Source organism: Myxocyprinus asiaticus, chromosome 26, assembly GCF_019703515.2.
Source record: "Myxocyprinus asiaticus isolate MX2 ecotype Aquarium Trade chromosome 26, UBuf_Myxa_2, whole genome shotgun sequence".
NCBI lineage: Eukaryota > Metazoa > Chordata > Actinopteri > Cypriniformes > Catostomidae > Myxocyprinus > Myxocyprinus asiaticus.
The window spans coordinates 38402805-38418949 of NC_059369.1; the positions used below are offsets into that span (position 1 = coordinate 38402805).

Genomic DNA, 16145 nt, shown 5'->3' on the forward strand with positions numbered 1-16145 from the left:
GTCCTTTTCTTACAAAAAAAAAAAAAAAAGAAGCAAAAATCAAGATTACAGAGAGGCACTTACAACAGAAGTGAGTGGGGCCAATTTTTGGAGGGTATAAAAGCAGAAATGTACACTTATAATTTTATAAAAGCACTTACATTAATTCTAGTGTTAAAACTCATGTATTATTTGTGCTGTAAAATTGTTTAAATCATAATTTTTACAGTCATTTTAGGGTTTGTTGACTACATCATCATGGTAACAAAGTTTTAAAATTGGCTATAACTTTGCACGGATAAGGTTGGTAACCGATTTTATCACTAAAATCATGTTAACACGCATATTGTTCATGTCCTGTGGCTATACTTTTGACAGTGAGTGTTTTAATGTTTAAGGATTGGCCCCCATTCACTTTCATTTTAAGTGCCTCACTGTAACCCAGATTTTTGCTTTTTTTTTTTTTTAATAAAAGGAGGGAAGAGTCCAAATTAATTTTTGTGGTAATCAATATTATGCCACAAATGCTGTCGATTGATCTTAATTTTGAACCCGGAATATTCCTTTAAGGTCAATATGACTATGTTGACTGATATTCCTTCTTTTATGACAGCATTCCTTCTTTTCAATTATTCTTAAATCATAGTATGTACAAAGAAAATTCCAGAGATGCCAATTTTGGCCTACTCCTAGATCTGTATGCCAACAAACATTTACTGGTGGTTGTTGGATGTCAAGTAACATTTCTGAGAATGTAATTATACAAAATATGAAAGATGCATCTCTAGTCTATATAATTTATCAGAAAGCAACAGAACAAGCAGCATGGTTTTATAGATAGGATATAAGTTGTCTGTCACTAAGATCCAGTGAATGTCGTAGCACATTTAAAGGGTAGCTACTGACCACCCCTGGCTCCGTGATACCCTTCTGTGGTTCTACAAAGGTCAAATTAGCATGATGCTATGCCTGAATCCATCCCTTCAGAGACTGTCACACTCACAGCCTCAACATGTTCAGAAAGGAGCATGTTTAGATGTACTCGCTCACTGACTGTGTGTTCTAGTTACTGGGATTATTTACTGTGCTTTCCACCACTTCCCTTATGGCCAGAGTGTGACAGACTGGGATTGGAAAGAAACAGTCTATGAATGAAACACCTAAAAATGAAAATTCTGTCATCATTTACTCACCCTCACATCCTTCCAAACCCTGTGTGACTATTTTTTTTTTCTTTTTCTGTGGAACACATAAGGTGAATTTTTGAAGAAAATACTATCCACTTTTTCCATGTCATGAAGGTGAATGGGAACTGAGTCTGTCAAGCATCAAAATGAAAAAAAGCAGTCAATGGCTCTGAAATGGACAGCAAACATCCTTGGTTCTTGCGTGTCTTGTGACCAAACATCATTAACGTACAACCTGACACCATGAGTGCATCTCAAAGTGCCACATTTGGTTTGAGAGCTTCAGCAGAGGGAAAGATTTTCAGTGAATAACCACTTAAATTTTGGAGATGACAAACCCAGGAGACTCTCCTTTTACTTTCATTGTGGAAAATAGCAGGCGGGATTTCCAAAAATGTACCTTCTGGGTTCCACGGAAGAAACAAAGTAATACGGGTTTTGAACAACATGAGGGTGAGTAATTGATCATTTTCATTTTTGGATGAATTATTCCTTTAAATATTACCAGATGTCTTGCTCACCGATCAGTAAACATTATCAACATTTATTTTTCTCTTATTGAGACAAGAGAATCCTATGCAGTTGATGACAGAATCAATTGTTCTTTAAGAGTGTACAAATGTGAGGCAGTTAGAGTTCAAATTTGTCTTTCTAGTAGAGGCTCTCAGATTAAAAGCCGGCTGAATGTGGTCAAGCGCAGAGGTCAATATTTCCCAGTGTTTCTCCTCTGACTCAACACTCATGAATATTCACTTGCGCAACTGCCCTCATGCTAACAGCCCAGTCTGTGAATGTCCCACTAACAACCTAATTCTGAATATATTATTTATGGCTGCTTCAATTTTCAAAACAGTCTAAATGTATTCCAAGGAACCAGCCCGGCTGTTTCACCAAAGTTTTGCTTGTATGGTACAACATTTCTAGAATAATTTTCTGATCTATTGCCAAAACAACTGCCCCATTACAACTGCATTCTGAAAGCTATAATACTGTTAGTACAAAATCATGTTTTTAACCAGTACTTTTGTATTGTTTTCCAAAAAACAAACATCCTTAAAAATCCATAAAACAAGATACTTATCTTTTAAAAATTGTTTTTAAAAACAGTAAAATTTCGTACTGATGCAAAATTGTTAACTTATATTATGACTCCATTGGCATATATATATATATATATATATATATATATATATATATATATATATATATATATATATATATATACACAAGTGCATCTCAATAAATTAGAATTAGTCGTGGAAAAGTTCATTTATTTCTGTAATTCAACTCAAATTGTGAAACTCGTGTATTAAATAAATTCAGTGCACACAGACTGAAGTAGTTTAAGTCTTTGGTTCTTTTAATTGTGATGATTTTGGCTCACATTTAACAAAAACCCACCAATTCACTATCTCAAAAAATTAGAATATGGTGACATGCCAATCAGCTAATCAACTCAAAACACCTGCAAAGGTTTCCTGAGCCTTCAAAATGGTCTCTCAGTTTGGTTCACTAGGCTACACAATCATGGGGAAGACTGCTGATCTGACAGTTGTCCAGAAGACAATCATTGACACCCTTCACAAGGAGGGTAAGCCACAAACATTCATTGCCAAAGAAGCTGGCTGTTCACAGAGTGCTGTATCCAAGCATGTAAACAGAAAGTTGAGTGGAAGGAAAAAGTGTGGAAGAAAAAGATGCACAACCAACCGAGAGAACCGCAGCCTTATGAGGATTGTCAAGCAAAATCGATTCAAGAATTTGGGTGAACTTCACAAGGAATGGACTGAGGCTGGGGTCAAGGCATCAAGAGCCACCACACACAGACGTGTCAAGGAATTTGGCTACAGTTGTCGTATTCCTCTTGTTAAGCCACTCCTGAACCACAGACAACATCAGAGGCGTCTTACCTGGGCTAAGGAGAAGAAGAACTGGACTGTTGCCCAGAGGTCCAAAGTCCTCTTTTCAGATGAGAGCAAGTTTTGTATTTCATTTGGAAACCAAGGTCCTAGAGTCTGGAGGAAGGGTGGAGGAAGGGTGGAGAAGCTCATAGCCCAAGTTGCTTGAAGTCCAGTGTTAAGTTTCCACAGTCTGTGATGATTTGGGGTGCAATGTCATCTGCTGGTGATGGTCCATTGTGTTTTTTGAAAACCAAAGTCACTGCACCCGTTTACCAAGAAATTTTGGAGCACTTCATGCTTCCTTCTGCTGACCAGCTTTTTAAAGATGCTGATTTCATTTTCCAGCAGGATTTGGCACTTGCCCACACTGCCAAAAGCACCAAAAGTTGGTTAAATGACCATGGTGTTGGTGTGCTTGACTGGTCAGCAAACTCACCAGACCTGAACCCCATAGAGAATCTATGGGGTATTGTCAAGAGGAAAATGAGAAACAAGAGACCAAAAAATGCAGATGAGCTGAAGGCCACTGTCAAAGAAACCTGGGCTTCCATACCACCTCAGCAGTTCCACAAACTGATCACCTCCATGCCACGCCGAATTGAGGCAGTAATTAAAGCAAAAAGAGCCCCTACCAAGTATTGAGTACATATACAGTAAATGAACATACTTTCCAGAAGGCCAACCATTCACTAAAAATGTTTTTTTTTATTGGTCTTATGATGTATTCTAATTTTTTGAGATAGTGAATTGGTGGGTTTTTGTTAAATGTGAGCCAAAATCATCACAATTAAAAGAACCAAAGACTTAAACTACTTCAGTCTGTGTGCATTGAATTTATTTAATACACGAGTTTCACAATTTGAGTTGAATTACTGAAATAAATGAACTTTTCCACGACATTCTAATTTATTGAGATGCACCTGTATAATGTAGCAAAGGTTTATGCTTAAATATAACTGGCAATCAAGGAAGAAAGTCTTATTTATGAACTTATAAACAGGGCTAGGTATCGCTTTAGATTTCCTGATTAATTCGATTCCGATACAGTTTGATTTAATTCTGATTCATTTGAGTTTATTTCAGTAATAATGTCCATTTTGTTTACATATGAAAGAAATTCTTTCTCAGCTAATGCTGTAAACTGTACAGGGAAACTTCTAACTTGGTACATTTCGAAAATATTAATTTAAAGAAATTACAGCACACACCAAACTACGCAGTTCAATTGCTATTTATTTAACAGATATAATAATGAACACAACCAAAACTGAAATAAACTTTCAAGAAAAATAAAAAGATTGATCTTGGGATTTAAAGAATGGACATCGGAATTGTTCAAATGAAGATTGCGATTAATCCGAAATCTTTACCCAGGCCTACTATAACTAAAATAAAACAAAATATTTAAAGCACAGTGCTGCTTACCATCAGGAACCTCGTCTGGCCTCTTGCGCTTCTCGTAAACCACAATAATGACCACCAGAATGATGATTTCAGCTAGGACGCCCAGAAAAGGCCACAGCGGGGCGAGGTGACTCCTCACCCTCAGGATGGTCATGGACTCTTTCGAGCCGATGATGTTTGAAGCATTGCAGATGTATTCGCCTGGATCCGTGCTGATGTCCAGGCTGGTGATGCTCAGCTCTGTGAAATTATCTTTGCTGATGATGAAGAATCGGCCAGTGCTGTTATCAATGTCCTACACAATGTTGGAAGCACATGAGTTTATCTGTGATGCTGCTGTATCCTTATTTATTTAAAAGTGAAATGTGTGATTTCAGCGGCAATAGCGTCACCACACGGACTTGCAAAAATATGTGGTTTCTTAATCACTCCACCTGTCTACACAGTTCAGAATTGACAGAAACCGACAGTCCCGCCTCAAACTCATATCATTAGTTAAGCAAATGTTGCTGTGTTGGGGTGGAGTTTTGATAGTACCACAGAGCCACATTGTTTACACTTTTCAGGGGATCAACCTACAAATGGCTTATTTACAGTTGACGCCGCACATTAAACTGGGGAGAGAAAGTATTCAATCATTTAAAAAGATTACAGACTTCACTTTTAAGATTACATTTAAATTGCAATACTATCTGCATACAGTATGTGTCTTCAGCTAAACAGTATCATAATGTTTGTTACCCATACGTTTTGGTTACTTACGATGTAAGATCCGCTGCCCACTTTTTTACGCCACATCCAAACAGGATGTGGATATCCTACTGATTTGCAATACAGCATTGCATTCTCTCCTTCTTTTTTGTTCTCACTTCGTTTGTGGCCTGTGATTTCTGGAGCAGCTAAACAGAAAGAAAAAAGGTTGATTTAGGTCAGCAGTGATGATGCTTTCATTTCACGCAGATTTGAGCTTGTCCCTTTAGTTTCCTTGTTCAAAACTCCCTTGATCTGTTCTTGACATTCTGTTTATTCTTTGGTTCAGGTGATGTGGTTTTTATGACATTTCATATGGTCCGGTAGTAATGGTTTCTGTAATTCTCTAGAATTAAAAAGTTACGCATTTAAACTCCCTGGGTTTAACAAGTATTATGAACAGATTGTAAATTGTGCCAGGATTAGAATCTTTATTTACAGTTACGATGTAGAACAGTGCCAAAATTTAACAAGACAATTAACCTGGAGAAACCTGAGATTAACTGTCTTGCCCAAGGACATAATGGTTATGGTACACCGTAAAAAAAGAATTGTTGAGCAAACTTAAAAAGTCTAGGCAACATGTTGCAGTAAGATTTTTTAGTTCTCTTAACAACTGTCCTAATAATTGTCCTAATAAAATTGCTTTGTTTATTCAATGTGAATTTGTTTGTTTACTAAATTCTTGTTGAGAGAACTACTAATTTCTTGTTCAGCCAACTATCAATTCACAATACAAGGAACTTTCATTTTGTCACCATTTCAATTACTTTTACATGAAGTTAACTGCAATCTTTGCCTCTTATGTGCAATTATATGGCATAGACACACAACATTCCTCAACCCTTAGCACACAAACCTCAATAATAGTGACAATCAACAAACCTCATTTAGTTAAAAGACTAGCCCCTTGCGGTACCACACAACAACTGACTAACAGTGGCAACAAAAAACAACAACTGCATAAAATCAGCATACAGAAAAAAATGAGCCTATAACACTAACAACATAATTTATTCATGCTGCAATGCATGCCGGGAACGCGCAATTCAGCAACATTGTTGAATATGAAATTATTCATTCAGCCAACTCTTTTAGGCTAGTTGGGACAACATTTGGGGGAATATTGTTGGTCTAACATGTGTTTTTTATGTAGATGCAACATATTTCACATTCCGTAGTATCTGTGACTCAAAACCCCCCATAAGCTGGATAAAATGCAATTAGTGTACGTGTATGTCTCACTTCTTATCCAGATCGAACCAGCAACCTTCCCATTATGTTGATAGTTCACTGTAAAAAATGTGTCATGAAACATTTGTGTAAAACTAAACTTATGTGCTTCATTACACGTTTGGCTTCAGTTTTCAAGTGAAATGTCCAGCGGGGGGCGCCAAAACTGAGCGAAATGAGGTTGTGCTCAGACAAGGTTTTTAAGATGAATTTTAGATGGAGGTTTTAATAAGTAAAATGTGAAACCAATAGTGTCCAAATAGATAAATAAGAGTTTAACAAAACAGACATACTTACCCTTAAATAACACCTAACCGATAGTGTTTTAAATGCGGTTTCGGAATAATAAAAAAAAAGAAAACACACATTAACTGAAGCAACTATGTAATGTCGTGTAGCTTCTATGTCACTTTCACTTTTGCGCATCTTTGGCTGGACTTGAACTTCCGCCGTTGAGTTCAGAGTCCAACGGTGTGGTGGTATAAGGTGATCTACCAAGAAAGCTAATGATAATGAAATGAGTGTGTATATGTAGGTGGGTCTGTGATACAAGCATTAAAATGTTTCGTTTTTAAAATCATGCGTTAAAGTTAAAATGTTTTGATATCATAACATAGCGGGGGTGAGTAATAGAGTGAAAAATACGTTTTTATATAAAGTTTTATAAAAAGTTTGCAAAAATGTATATGTAACGGGAGCCAGCTGGTACGTGATAGCTGTGCGGTATGTGTAAACCTCACTCCCCAGGCCTCAAGAGGCACACTAGCGACTAAATCTAGAGGCTGTAGCCTTTAGCCTCCTCATTAGCGCTCCCGCCTCCCATGCTGGCTGACGCCGGTTCGAATCCCGCTCGGAGCGGTTCGAGCAGGACCGGTCACATACAGTATATAGAGTAACATTCATTCTATGAGACCAGGTTGGTAAAAATTAATGTTCTTAACCAGTGTTTTTGTCTTGTTGTCCAGTAAAAATATCAAAACATCCTTAAAACAATATACATTTACTTGAGAGGCAAAATTGCATTAAAACTTTAAGACATAGGATAATTATTACCCTATTGCCTATTTAGGTTTTAGTTTTAAACATAAATCTAACAAATTGTGGTTATACAAAATTATAGTATAACAACATTTTTAATTCTTATTGGTATTGAACTAGCAACCTTCCCATTACCAATCCTGAGCCTTAGCAGAGTACCCTGAAGTAGTATGTGCATTGCACAAAGAAGAATCCACCAGACAAAAAAATAAGAGTATGACCACACTGGTTTATTTTAATGGCCGATACAGATTTTAATGAAAGCTAATAAGATATGCAGAAAATCTGGTGCAAAAAAAAGTGTGCTATCTGTTGACAAAGCTGTAAGTAGATTTTGAAACTGACAGGTGGAATGACCACTTCTGTAAGTTGGCCAATCACGTACAGTTATCGACAGTTACAATCTCAAAATGGCCAAATACCTGCTGATTAATCACTAACAACAGGTCTTATTCTAAGGCTAATCGTCATCTTTTAAGACCCTTAGTTAAGGCTTTACTGGCTCCTTCACCATAAAAAAAAACTAAAAAAAAACTTCTAGGATGTAAAACCATTTTTGAAAATAGGAACTGTGCTTGTATGATTGTGTTATCACAACAGCGGAAAAGATTGACAGAAATAAGATGGCGAAGACTTAATTAAAATCAAACCCTGAAAGCGTTATCATTCAGGCTTCCCCGCTCTCTGATGTGCCGAGTCCCCATCTTTTCCCTTCACTGGATAATACAGAGCTGTCACGGCTCAATGTCAGAAAGCCCCAGCAGATAAATATTTTCCGGAATAAGGAAATTCTAGATATGACACCACCCCACCCACACTGGTTTTCACACGCAGCACCTTCTGTAACTAATCTCCAAAATTGCCATAATTCCCTTCATGCTATTAACGCAGTATGACAACAAATGAAAATTTTCTTATTCAGTATTTTGTTTTGTAAAAATAACCAGTAAGTAAATATCCGTACCTAAACATCCTTAAAATAACATTTACTTGAAACTAAACCTAACCCTTACCCCACCCTTAACCTTAATCCAATTCCTAAACCTACCTGGGCCATCCCTCAACCTCAGTGGCAGTAAAAGTGAATCATGTGAAAAGTTTGCAGAGCATCATAGTTACACAATAAATACATTGTTTTGTATGTATTTTAATGTTACACAGAAGTTAAAGACACCTAATATAAGGTGGGACCAGACAAGAATCCTGATTAAGAAAATTATATTTGGCAACACTTTTAATACTGTTGTACACGTAAACATCAGTAAACACAATAGGTATTTATTAACTGTATGTTCATTTCTACATACTAATTCAACATACTAAATAGGTTTTAGGCAAAAGTTGTGTACGTTAACATCAGTTAATGCATTATGAATGAATGTGAATTATAAATAAAAAATAGTAGATTTATAAATTAACATGAACCAAGATCATTAAATGCTTAAAAATGTATTGTTCATTGGCTAGTACATGACACCTAATATTTCAACTAATGTTAACTAATACAACCTTATTGTAAAGTGTTACCTTAATTTTAGCACTAGACTGGAGAGAGATGGTGAATGTACAGGATGAAGAGGCCGTGGATTGAAACGTGGCTGACATCACCAGCTCTAATTATGGTGTGCACGTGCCTTCTGAGGATGGTGTATGTGTACGTGTTAGTGTGTGTGAGTGGGCAGGTTTGGGTGGTTTACGAGGGCATTTTTTAAGGTTGCAAACAGGTCATTACAAGGGTATTATGCTATAAATGTGGTTTATGAGGACATTTCTAGTGACCCCATAATCAAATCGTTTAAAAAATATACTAAACTATGTTCTTTTGAAAATGTAAAAATGCAGAAAGTTTTTTGTGAGGGTTAGGTTTAGGGGTAGGGTTAGGGTTAGGGGATAGAATCTATAGTTTGTACAGTATAAAAATCATTATGTCTATGGAGAGTCCTTATAAGGATAGCCGCACCAACGTGTGTGTGTGTGTGTGTGTGTGTGTGTGTGTCACGGCAAGCTGGAGCTTAGCTCTGCATTATCCTCAGTCACAGCGCATCTCTGAGACTTTCTCTCTTACACACTATCATCCTGGCCTGCTTTCAAATACTGATCGGCAGCGGAAGCGTATGATCAGTGCTGGGGAAGATCGGTAACAGTGTTGGGATGCTGATAGCTGTTCTACGCTTCTAATTGTGGGGCATCTCATTTGCCCTGAAAGGAAAGAGCCCATGTAACTGAAAACCAAAGGAAATCAGTAACAGATGGAATATATAGTATTAACACAGGAAATCATGCAGAGCAGGCAGAGGTAACACAGGGAAAAAAATATGCACTAAAAATGACTCACATAACAGATGGCACATCAACATCCTTCCTTAATAGTGTGTTACTAAATATAAACATACATAAAGGTGCAGTCCGATTATTATTTCACCTGACGTGATTTAAAGGAGGTGATTTAATTAGATTACACCACCAGAGCAGAATGATCTGTTTACCGGGCACATTAATCAAATTATATTCACAAAAGCATTTCAAAGACTTAAAATTCTGAGTGTAAATGTTGAAACATGAATGCTCAGGGCAGATTATGATAGTGGACAATAAAGTCCTGCCATTAGAAACACTGGGAGTGAATCCAGAGTCTTAATCCCACCCCAACCCACCACGCAAGCCTCCATCTGTTGCCTCAGAGTGGTGTAACAAGAGATAGAGAGAGACTGATAGATAAAGTGTCTCTCTTTTCCTCTTCATTTCATGTATCTTTTTTTACTTCACCCTATTTATTTTCTGTATTGTCTCTTTTAATACTTTAAGTACTGTATATGCTTTGGCAATATTTTAAATGGTGACAAACATGCCAATAAGATTTGCTGACTCTGAAAGAGAGAGAGAGAGAGAGATAGAGAGAGAGAGAGAGAGAGAGAGAGAGAGAGAGAGAGAGGGTGCCAAATACACAACCGATTGGGGGATGAACAGGCTGCAGAACAGGGCACCTTCCACTTGAACAACTTCCACAGGACATATTGCCTTTATGCTGATTTAAATGAAAAATAAATAATTGTACTTTAGGATTTTTGTACTGTAATAAAGATTTTTGCATTACAGCAATGAGAAACATATTGATATTCATCATTGAGAATAAGAAGAATAAAAAAAATAAATAAATAAAAAAACAGGTAAAATGTCAGATTTGGGGGTAAAATGAGACCTAGACATGATTTCTTGAGATTCACCCTTTCTTTCTTTGTATAGTGACTAGATGTAATACAATATTAATCAATAAACTGTCTAGCAGCGCAAACGTTGCGTGTTTTGAAAAGAAAAAGCTCTTAAGATGTCATATGGTTCCAGCAAATAAAGGTATACAAATAGGACAAAGACACTAAGTCAAGGGTTGGGGGGGGTGTAGGTGCACGGTTCTTTATCTTACGATTCAAGCAGAGCAGAGATTGTGGCACATGAGCTGTGTGCTGTCATCTGACAGGCTGTGGGCAGAAAAGCCCGGCCAAAGCGGACAGCGACATCATCACGTTACATAACCAGGCAACGCTTAAAGAGAGCCTTGACATAAGGGTCCGGGCATGCTCAGTGTGTTTGACGGCAGTGTCACAACAAATTGGCTTAACTGTGAGGAACACACAGGCAAGCTCAGACTGTGTCGGGTCTCGGGGGTTTATGGCTGTGACTGTGAGGGACGCATGCACTGCTGTAGTGTAGATTAGGACTCATATTCAGTCAGGGCTTAAATTGGGCTGCAACTGTCCAGCACCTTTGCTTGTTTGTCAATCTATTCTATTTCTTTTATGTTCCGACACTGTTTTTGTTTGTTATTTCACACATTCTGGCGAGTATACCTGCTCAGACACCTTTTAAGTTCATTATGCTTCTCTCTAGTCAGTTCCACATGCGAGTAGAGGCAGCTTTTCAAGAGCAGCGCGTGACCGCTCACCCCCGCATACAGACACGTGTTCTGCTTCTCTATTGGTTTGTGGTCTGATCTCTAATTCATAGAAATCACAAAATACTACATGGAATCAACTGCTCACCCATTTCTGAGATCAATATGCAGTAGCAATTTTGCTTAGTTTATTTCAAAGTTACAAGCAGTGTTATCTAGGAGCGGCAACAAGAATTTCCAATCAATACCTAAGCATTAATATGAACATAATGCCCGTGACCAGGGGAAGGCTAAGCCTTGCCCAGCCTTACACTATGTTAGGACTTATTTAATATACAGCAAACTGGCTGGTTTAAACATTATTTGTATCATCTCCACTGCACATAAAATTGATACGAAGCTCTAAATGGGTGAATCTCATGATACCTGTTAACAACATATCGGGATCAAATTAACCTGAAAAATCAAAACACATGAATGAGAAATTGTATTTTGCCTAAAGAAAATTAAGCCTGTTTTTTTTCTAAGGCAAAAATAAATAAATAAATAAATAAAAATTGCAGCAATACAGAAAAAATGATATTCCTAATACAGTAAAATGATATTCATCTTACAGTAGAGAGAATAAAATTAAGTATACAGAATTTTTAGGGAAACTGTGTTTAATTCTCATGAAAATAATGTCACAATGTAAAAAAAAAACAAAAGTTAATGGTCCTAAAAATAGGCTTCATTTATCTATAAATAAATAAAAATAATAATAATATATATATATATAAAAATATATATATATATATATATATATATATACTGTATTTATTTATTTACATTTTGCAGTGAAATATGAGCTAGATATTCCCCAAAATACTAAAAAACACCTGTTGTGCATTTCCATGTGAAAATAAGTTATCTTAACGTTATTTGTCTGAGAATTTTCTGTTCGCCTCCATTTTTCAGTCCTTTTTCATTTACAGTCTGAATTATAATAGTCATCCCACATTTTGAATCGTAAAGTCAATATGAAGTCCACGGCAGATGACTGCTGCCCTGATATATGAGTGACAGCAGTTATCCGGGTGCCATTATGTCACCCGCCGTGTGGACGCAAATTTAATGAGATGGAATTGCGCTGTCTGTGCTCACAGTGAGACTTCTGTACGTGACTGTCTGGATTTACAGTGGTAAATTACTCTGGCCTGAGTTGTATCTCTCAAGTGAGTTTACTTTAAGGTAAAACTAGGCTAATTACAACTCCAAACAAAATCTAATTATAGCACAGGGTTAAGTCTCTTCTGGACAGCAACAGCATTTCAATGGTGCTAACAGTATGTTAATAAGTTTTACACCCTGTCCTAACCAGACATAATGCAATAAAGTGACAAGCAATAAAGATCTCTTTCATGTAAATCTGAGTTTTTGACCTATTAAAAAAAGGTATGTGCTGACTGGGAAAAGATTTCTTACCTTTGACCTCAATGGAAGCATTGGCATTTGGAGCCGACTTAAAGGTGTAAACACACATGTATTCCCCAGAATCATCTGCCCTCGGTTTATTTATCCTATGAGAAAACAAAATGAAAACTTCACTGCAAACTTGAGAATAATAGACAATCACTCGAATCAAAAGGAAAATGTCCTACCTCTCAAGGTCAACGTATCATCACTTTCTTAATTTACTTTCATAATACCTATTCCTCTATTGTGCATTTATTCTAAACAAAATAAAAAAGTTAATCCTCGTAATCTTTCATCAAAATGGAATAACTTGCTCTGTCTCCAAATTAGCTTCCCTTTTCGGCTGACGTCACCAAGTCCCGATGGATAAAATCAGTGTTTTTCTCATTGAATATTCTGTTTCACATAAATACTGTATATTTGTCACATACAGAAATAAAACGGGTTGTGAATGCTGTTTCATGTCGATATTAAACTAAAATGAATCATAAAAGTGTTTTAGACTATTAATAATCAGAGGAAAACTTTTATGACAATGTTTTCAGAATGCAATTTTCAGTCGGCCGACAGTGTGAAGATATATTTTGGCAGTGCACTGCATTGGGAACAGGGAAGGGGAACTTCATTAGTAGTGCAAGAGCTGCTGGCACAGTGCTGTCTGTTCTGGGTGGAACTGTCTCTCTGTTGCCTGTGACATGCAGTGTGACAGGACATTGCCTTTCGCCACATCACTCTTGGCTGGCTGAGGAGAGTTTTTGAAAGGTCTGGGGGGGAGGGGGCTTCAGTTGCCGAGGCTTAACTCGGATGAGACTAGTTACTAAAGAGATTTTGTGCTTGAATATCCTGATTGTCCTCAGAACATCCCACAAAGGTTTTAGTAGAATACTAATCTCAAAACTGCTTGATATTATGAAGTCTACAGGTATACGTATGAAGTATGGCTGTGCCAATACAATCATAAACAGATATATTGCACTGCTTTTTCTCATAATATTGTGTTATACTTTAAATCGCTGTATAAATTAATTTTTTATTAACCTATTTGAAAATTCATACCATGATCAACAGTTCAGTTTCTTAGTGCAGCTTTGTGTTACAGGGACAAAGTCATAAGGGTTTGGAACATCAAGAGAAAGATTAAATGATGACAGAAGTTTTATTTTCACTATATCCCAAGTTGAAAATAACCTGGAATATTCCTTTGATGAACCCAACAGAAAAAGCATTCTATGCTGAATTGTAGATGTGAACTCTCACTTGTACAAGGTGTTTTTGTATTCTGTTCGTGTGTAGGGAATCTCTTGTTTGTTCTTCATCCAGAACGTTTCTCGGTGCGTGCTGTGCGAATTGGTGAGGTTACACTGCAGCGTGATGGGCACTTCCTGTGCAGCTTTAGGCTGCAAAATCTCCTGATCTGAAGCATTGATTCTTGGCTCTGAAACGAAGACAAAGTACTGGACCATTAGATAATTTTAAAAAATACAGACCTGGTGGACATTTATCATTTCCTTTTACTGAGTTTCTTGATGTGCACCTGTTTGGGGTAATGGACACAACTGGACAGCATATTAAACACACACACACACACACACACACACACACACATACACGAAAATGCGTAACATGTTTGCACATAAGATTTTGAGTCTACTGTCAGAATTTAATAAAATAATATGACATTGATTTTGGGCTATATGCTACAGGACGTTTAGCACATTCCTTATTGTTGATTAAGCACACACATACCTGTCCTTAAGGTACAACACATCCTAAATGGGACAAAATTAATATAAGGACTAATTACAAATGCTTAATATCAATAAATGTAATGATAAGCTTAATAGTAATAATAATAATGAAGAACCGAAATGAAAGTTCTTGGCCGAAACCGAAAACAACAGTATAGACATAGAACATATGCAATGCAAATAAAAATGTGCATGCAGAACTAGGAATGCCTGGAATTTGCCTGGAATTTGAGTAGGCACTAGAATCTTAAATACATACAGTGCTCGAATTGGGGGGGGGGGTCCCATTTTTAGTAAAGATAATAATGACAAATACTATTTAATTTACAAATGTGAGTGTAAAAACCTCTTAAAACGGCATACCTTGTTGATGCTTTGTAACGAGACCATCAAGCAGCTGTTTGGCTCTGCATCAATGTGTAATAGACCAGTAGAAATGTCAACCGTTAAGAATTTATGAAGTATCATGTCTATCACGGTTATGCAAAATCCCGCATGTTCCCAAAAATCACTGTTTTATAATCATAATTTAGCATTTCTCACGGCCATCGACGATAGCACGCTCTCACGCATGCACACGAGCAAACACATAGAGCGCGAGGAGAGAGAGCGCGCATCCATGGCGGTGATATACTGTATGTGTAGACTTATATATAAGTAGAGTGGGCTTCAAAGTAAAAAGGTTGGGAACCACTGGTCTGATACAAATTTTCATAGAAAAACAATAATAATAAAAGCAAAACAGCATATACAGATGAAGAATTGCTTCTTTGTGGTAGTTTATATCATATAAAATATATTAACATTGTATAACTTTCATGAATAAACCATTAAACATTACTGTATTATACAACGCTTAATAGACAGTTAAAACTGAAAATACATTAATGTAGTTACCGTGGCGAATTCTCAGGGCCAACAAAGCCTTCTCTGCTGGCCTAACATGGCAAATAAATAAATATTTTTCATAATTTCATTCTCAATCATCTTTTTGCCTATGTAATTTTAATCGCTTTCCACTCGTAATCTACAAACAAATAGAGAAAAACGAAAAGTTTATCCAGTCAGAATTTATTCCTTGATTCTTACAAGCGAAGTGTGACAACTGTTTCACAAATCACATGCCCGAAGCAGCGCGTGAGTTTGAGCTCCACCCCTCAGGCCTTCAGAATTTCCACAGAATCCCTCAACAGTGCAAATGAATGGGCAACTAAAGTCAGATTGTCAGATTCATCAGCCAATCAGATTGATTTATTTGTTCTTGGTGGGTGTGATGGCCTTGAGTGACACAATCACGTAATTTGAAAGCGAAGAGCGCAAGATCTTGCTGACGAGTCGACTTCCATCACTGCCGCTATCACCATTGAGAAAGAGATCCTTATGGATTTACAAACCTGAGATGTTCTGCATGACCGTGTGATTGCTTAATTTATTAATCATGAAAGGAGGACTGATTTTCACTTCAAGCAAATTGGTAAGTGCTTTTTGCATTGATATAGCAACATCAGGAGTTTTCTAAGTGTAAATTAGGCTGCTGGAGCATTCAGTGTCAGATCAAGTT

General features: G+C 36.9%; 1 protein-coding gene across 3 annotated transcripts in view; it reads right to left on the minus strand.

The window, feature by feature from the left end:
• Positions 1-16145, minus strand: part of LOC127416611 (neuroplastin-like) — a 67192-nt gene that overhangs the window by 9017 nt on the left and 42030 nt on the right. For all 3 annotated transcript variants that reach the window (XM_051656046.1, XM_051656045.1, XM_051656044.1), the window contains exons 3-6: positions 14094-14271; positions 12846-12940; positions 5234-5370; positions 4493-4766 (exon numbers count right to left, since the gene is read on the minus strand). In XM_051656046.1, coding sequence (XP_051512006.1) covers positions 4493-4766; positions 5234-5370; positions 12846-12940; positions 14094-14271 — 684 coding nt within the window. The remainder of the gene's footprint in view (positions 1-4492; positions 4767-5233; positions 5371-12845; positions 12941-14093; positions 14272-16145) is intronic.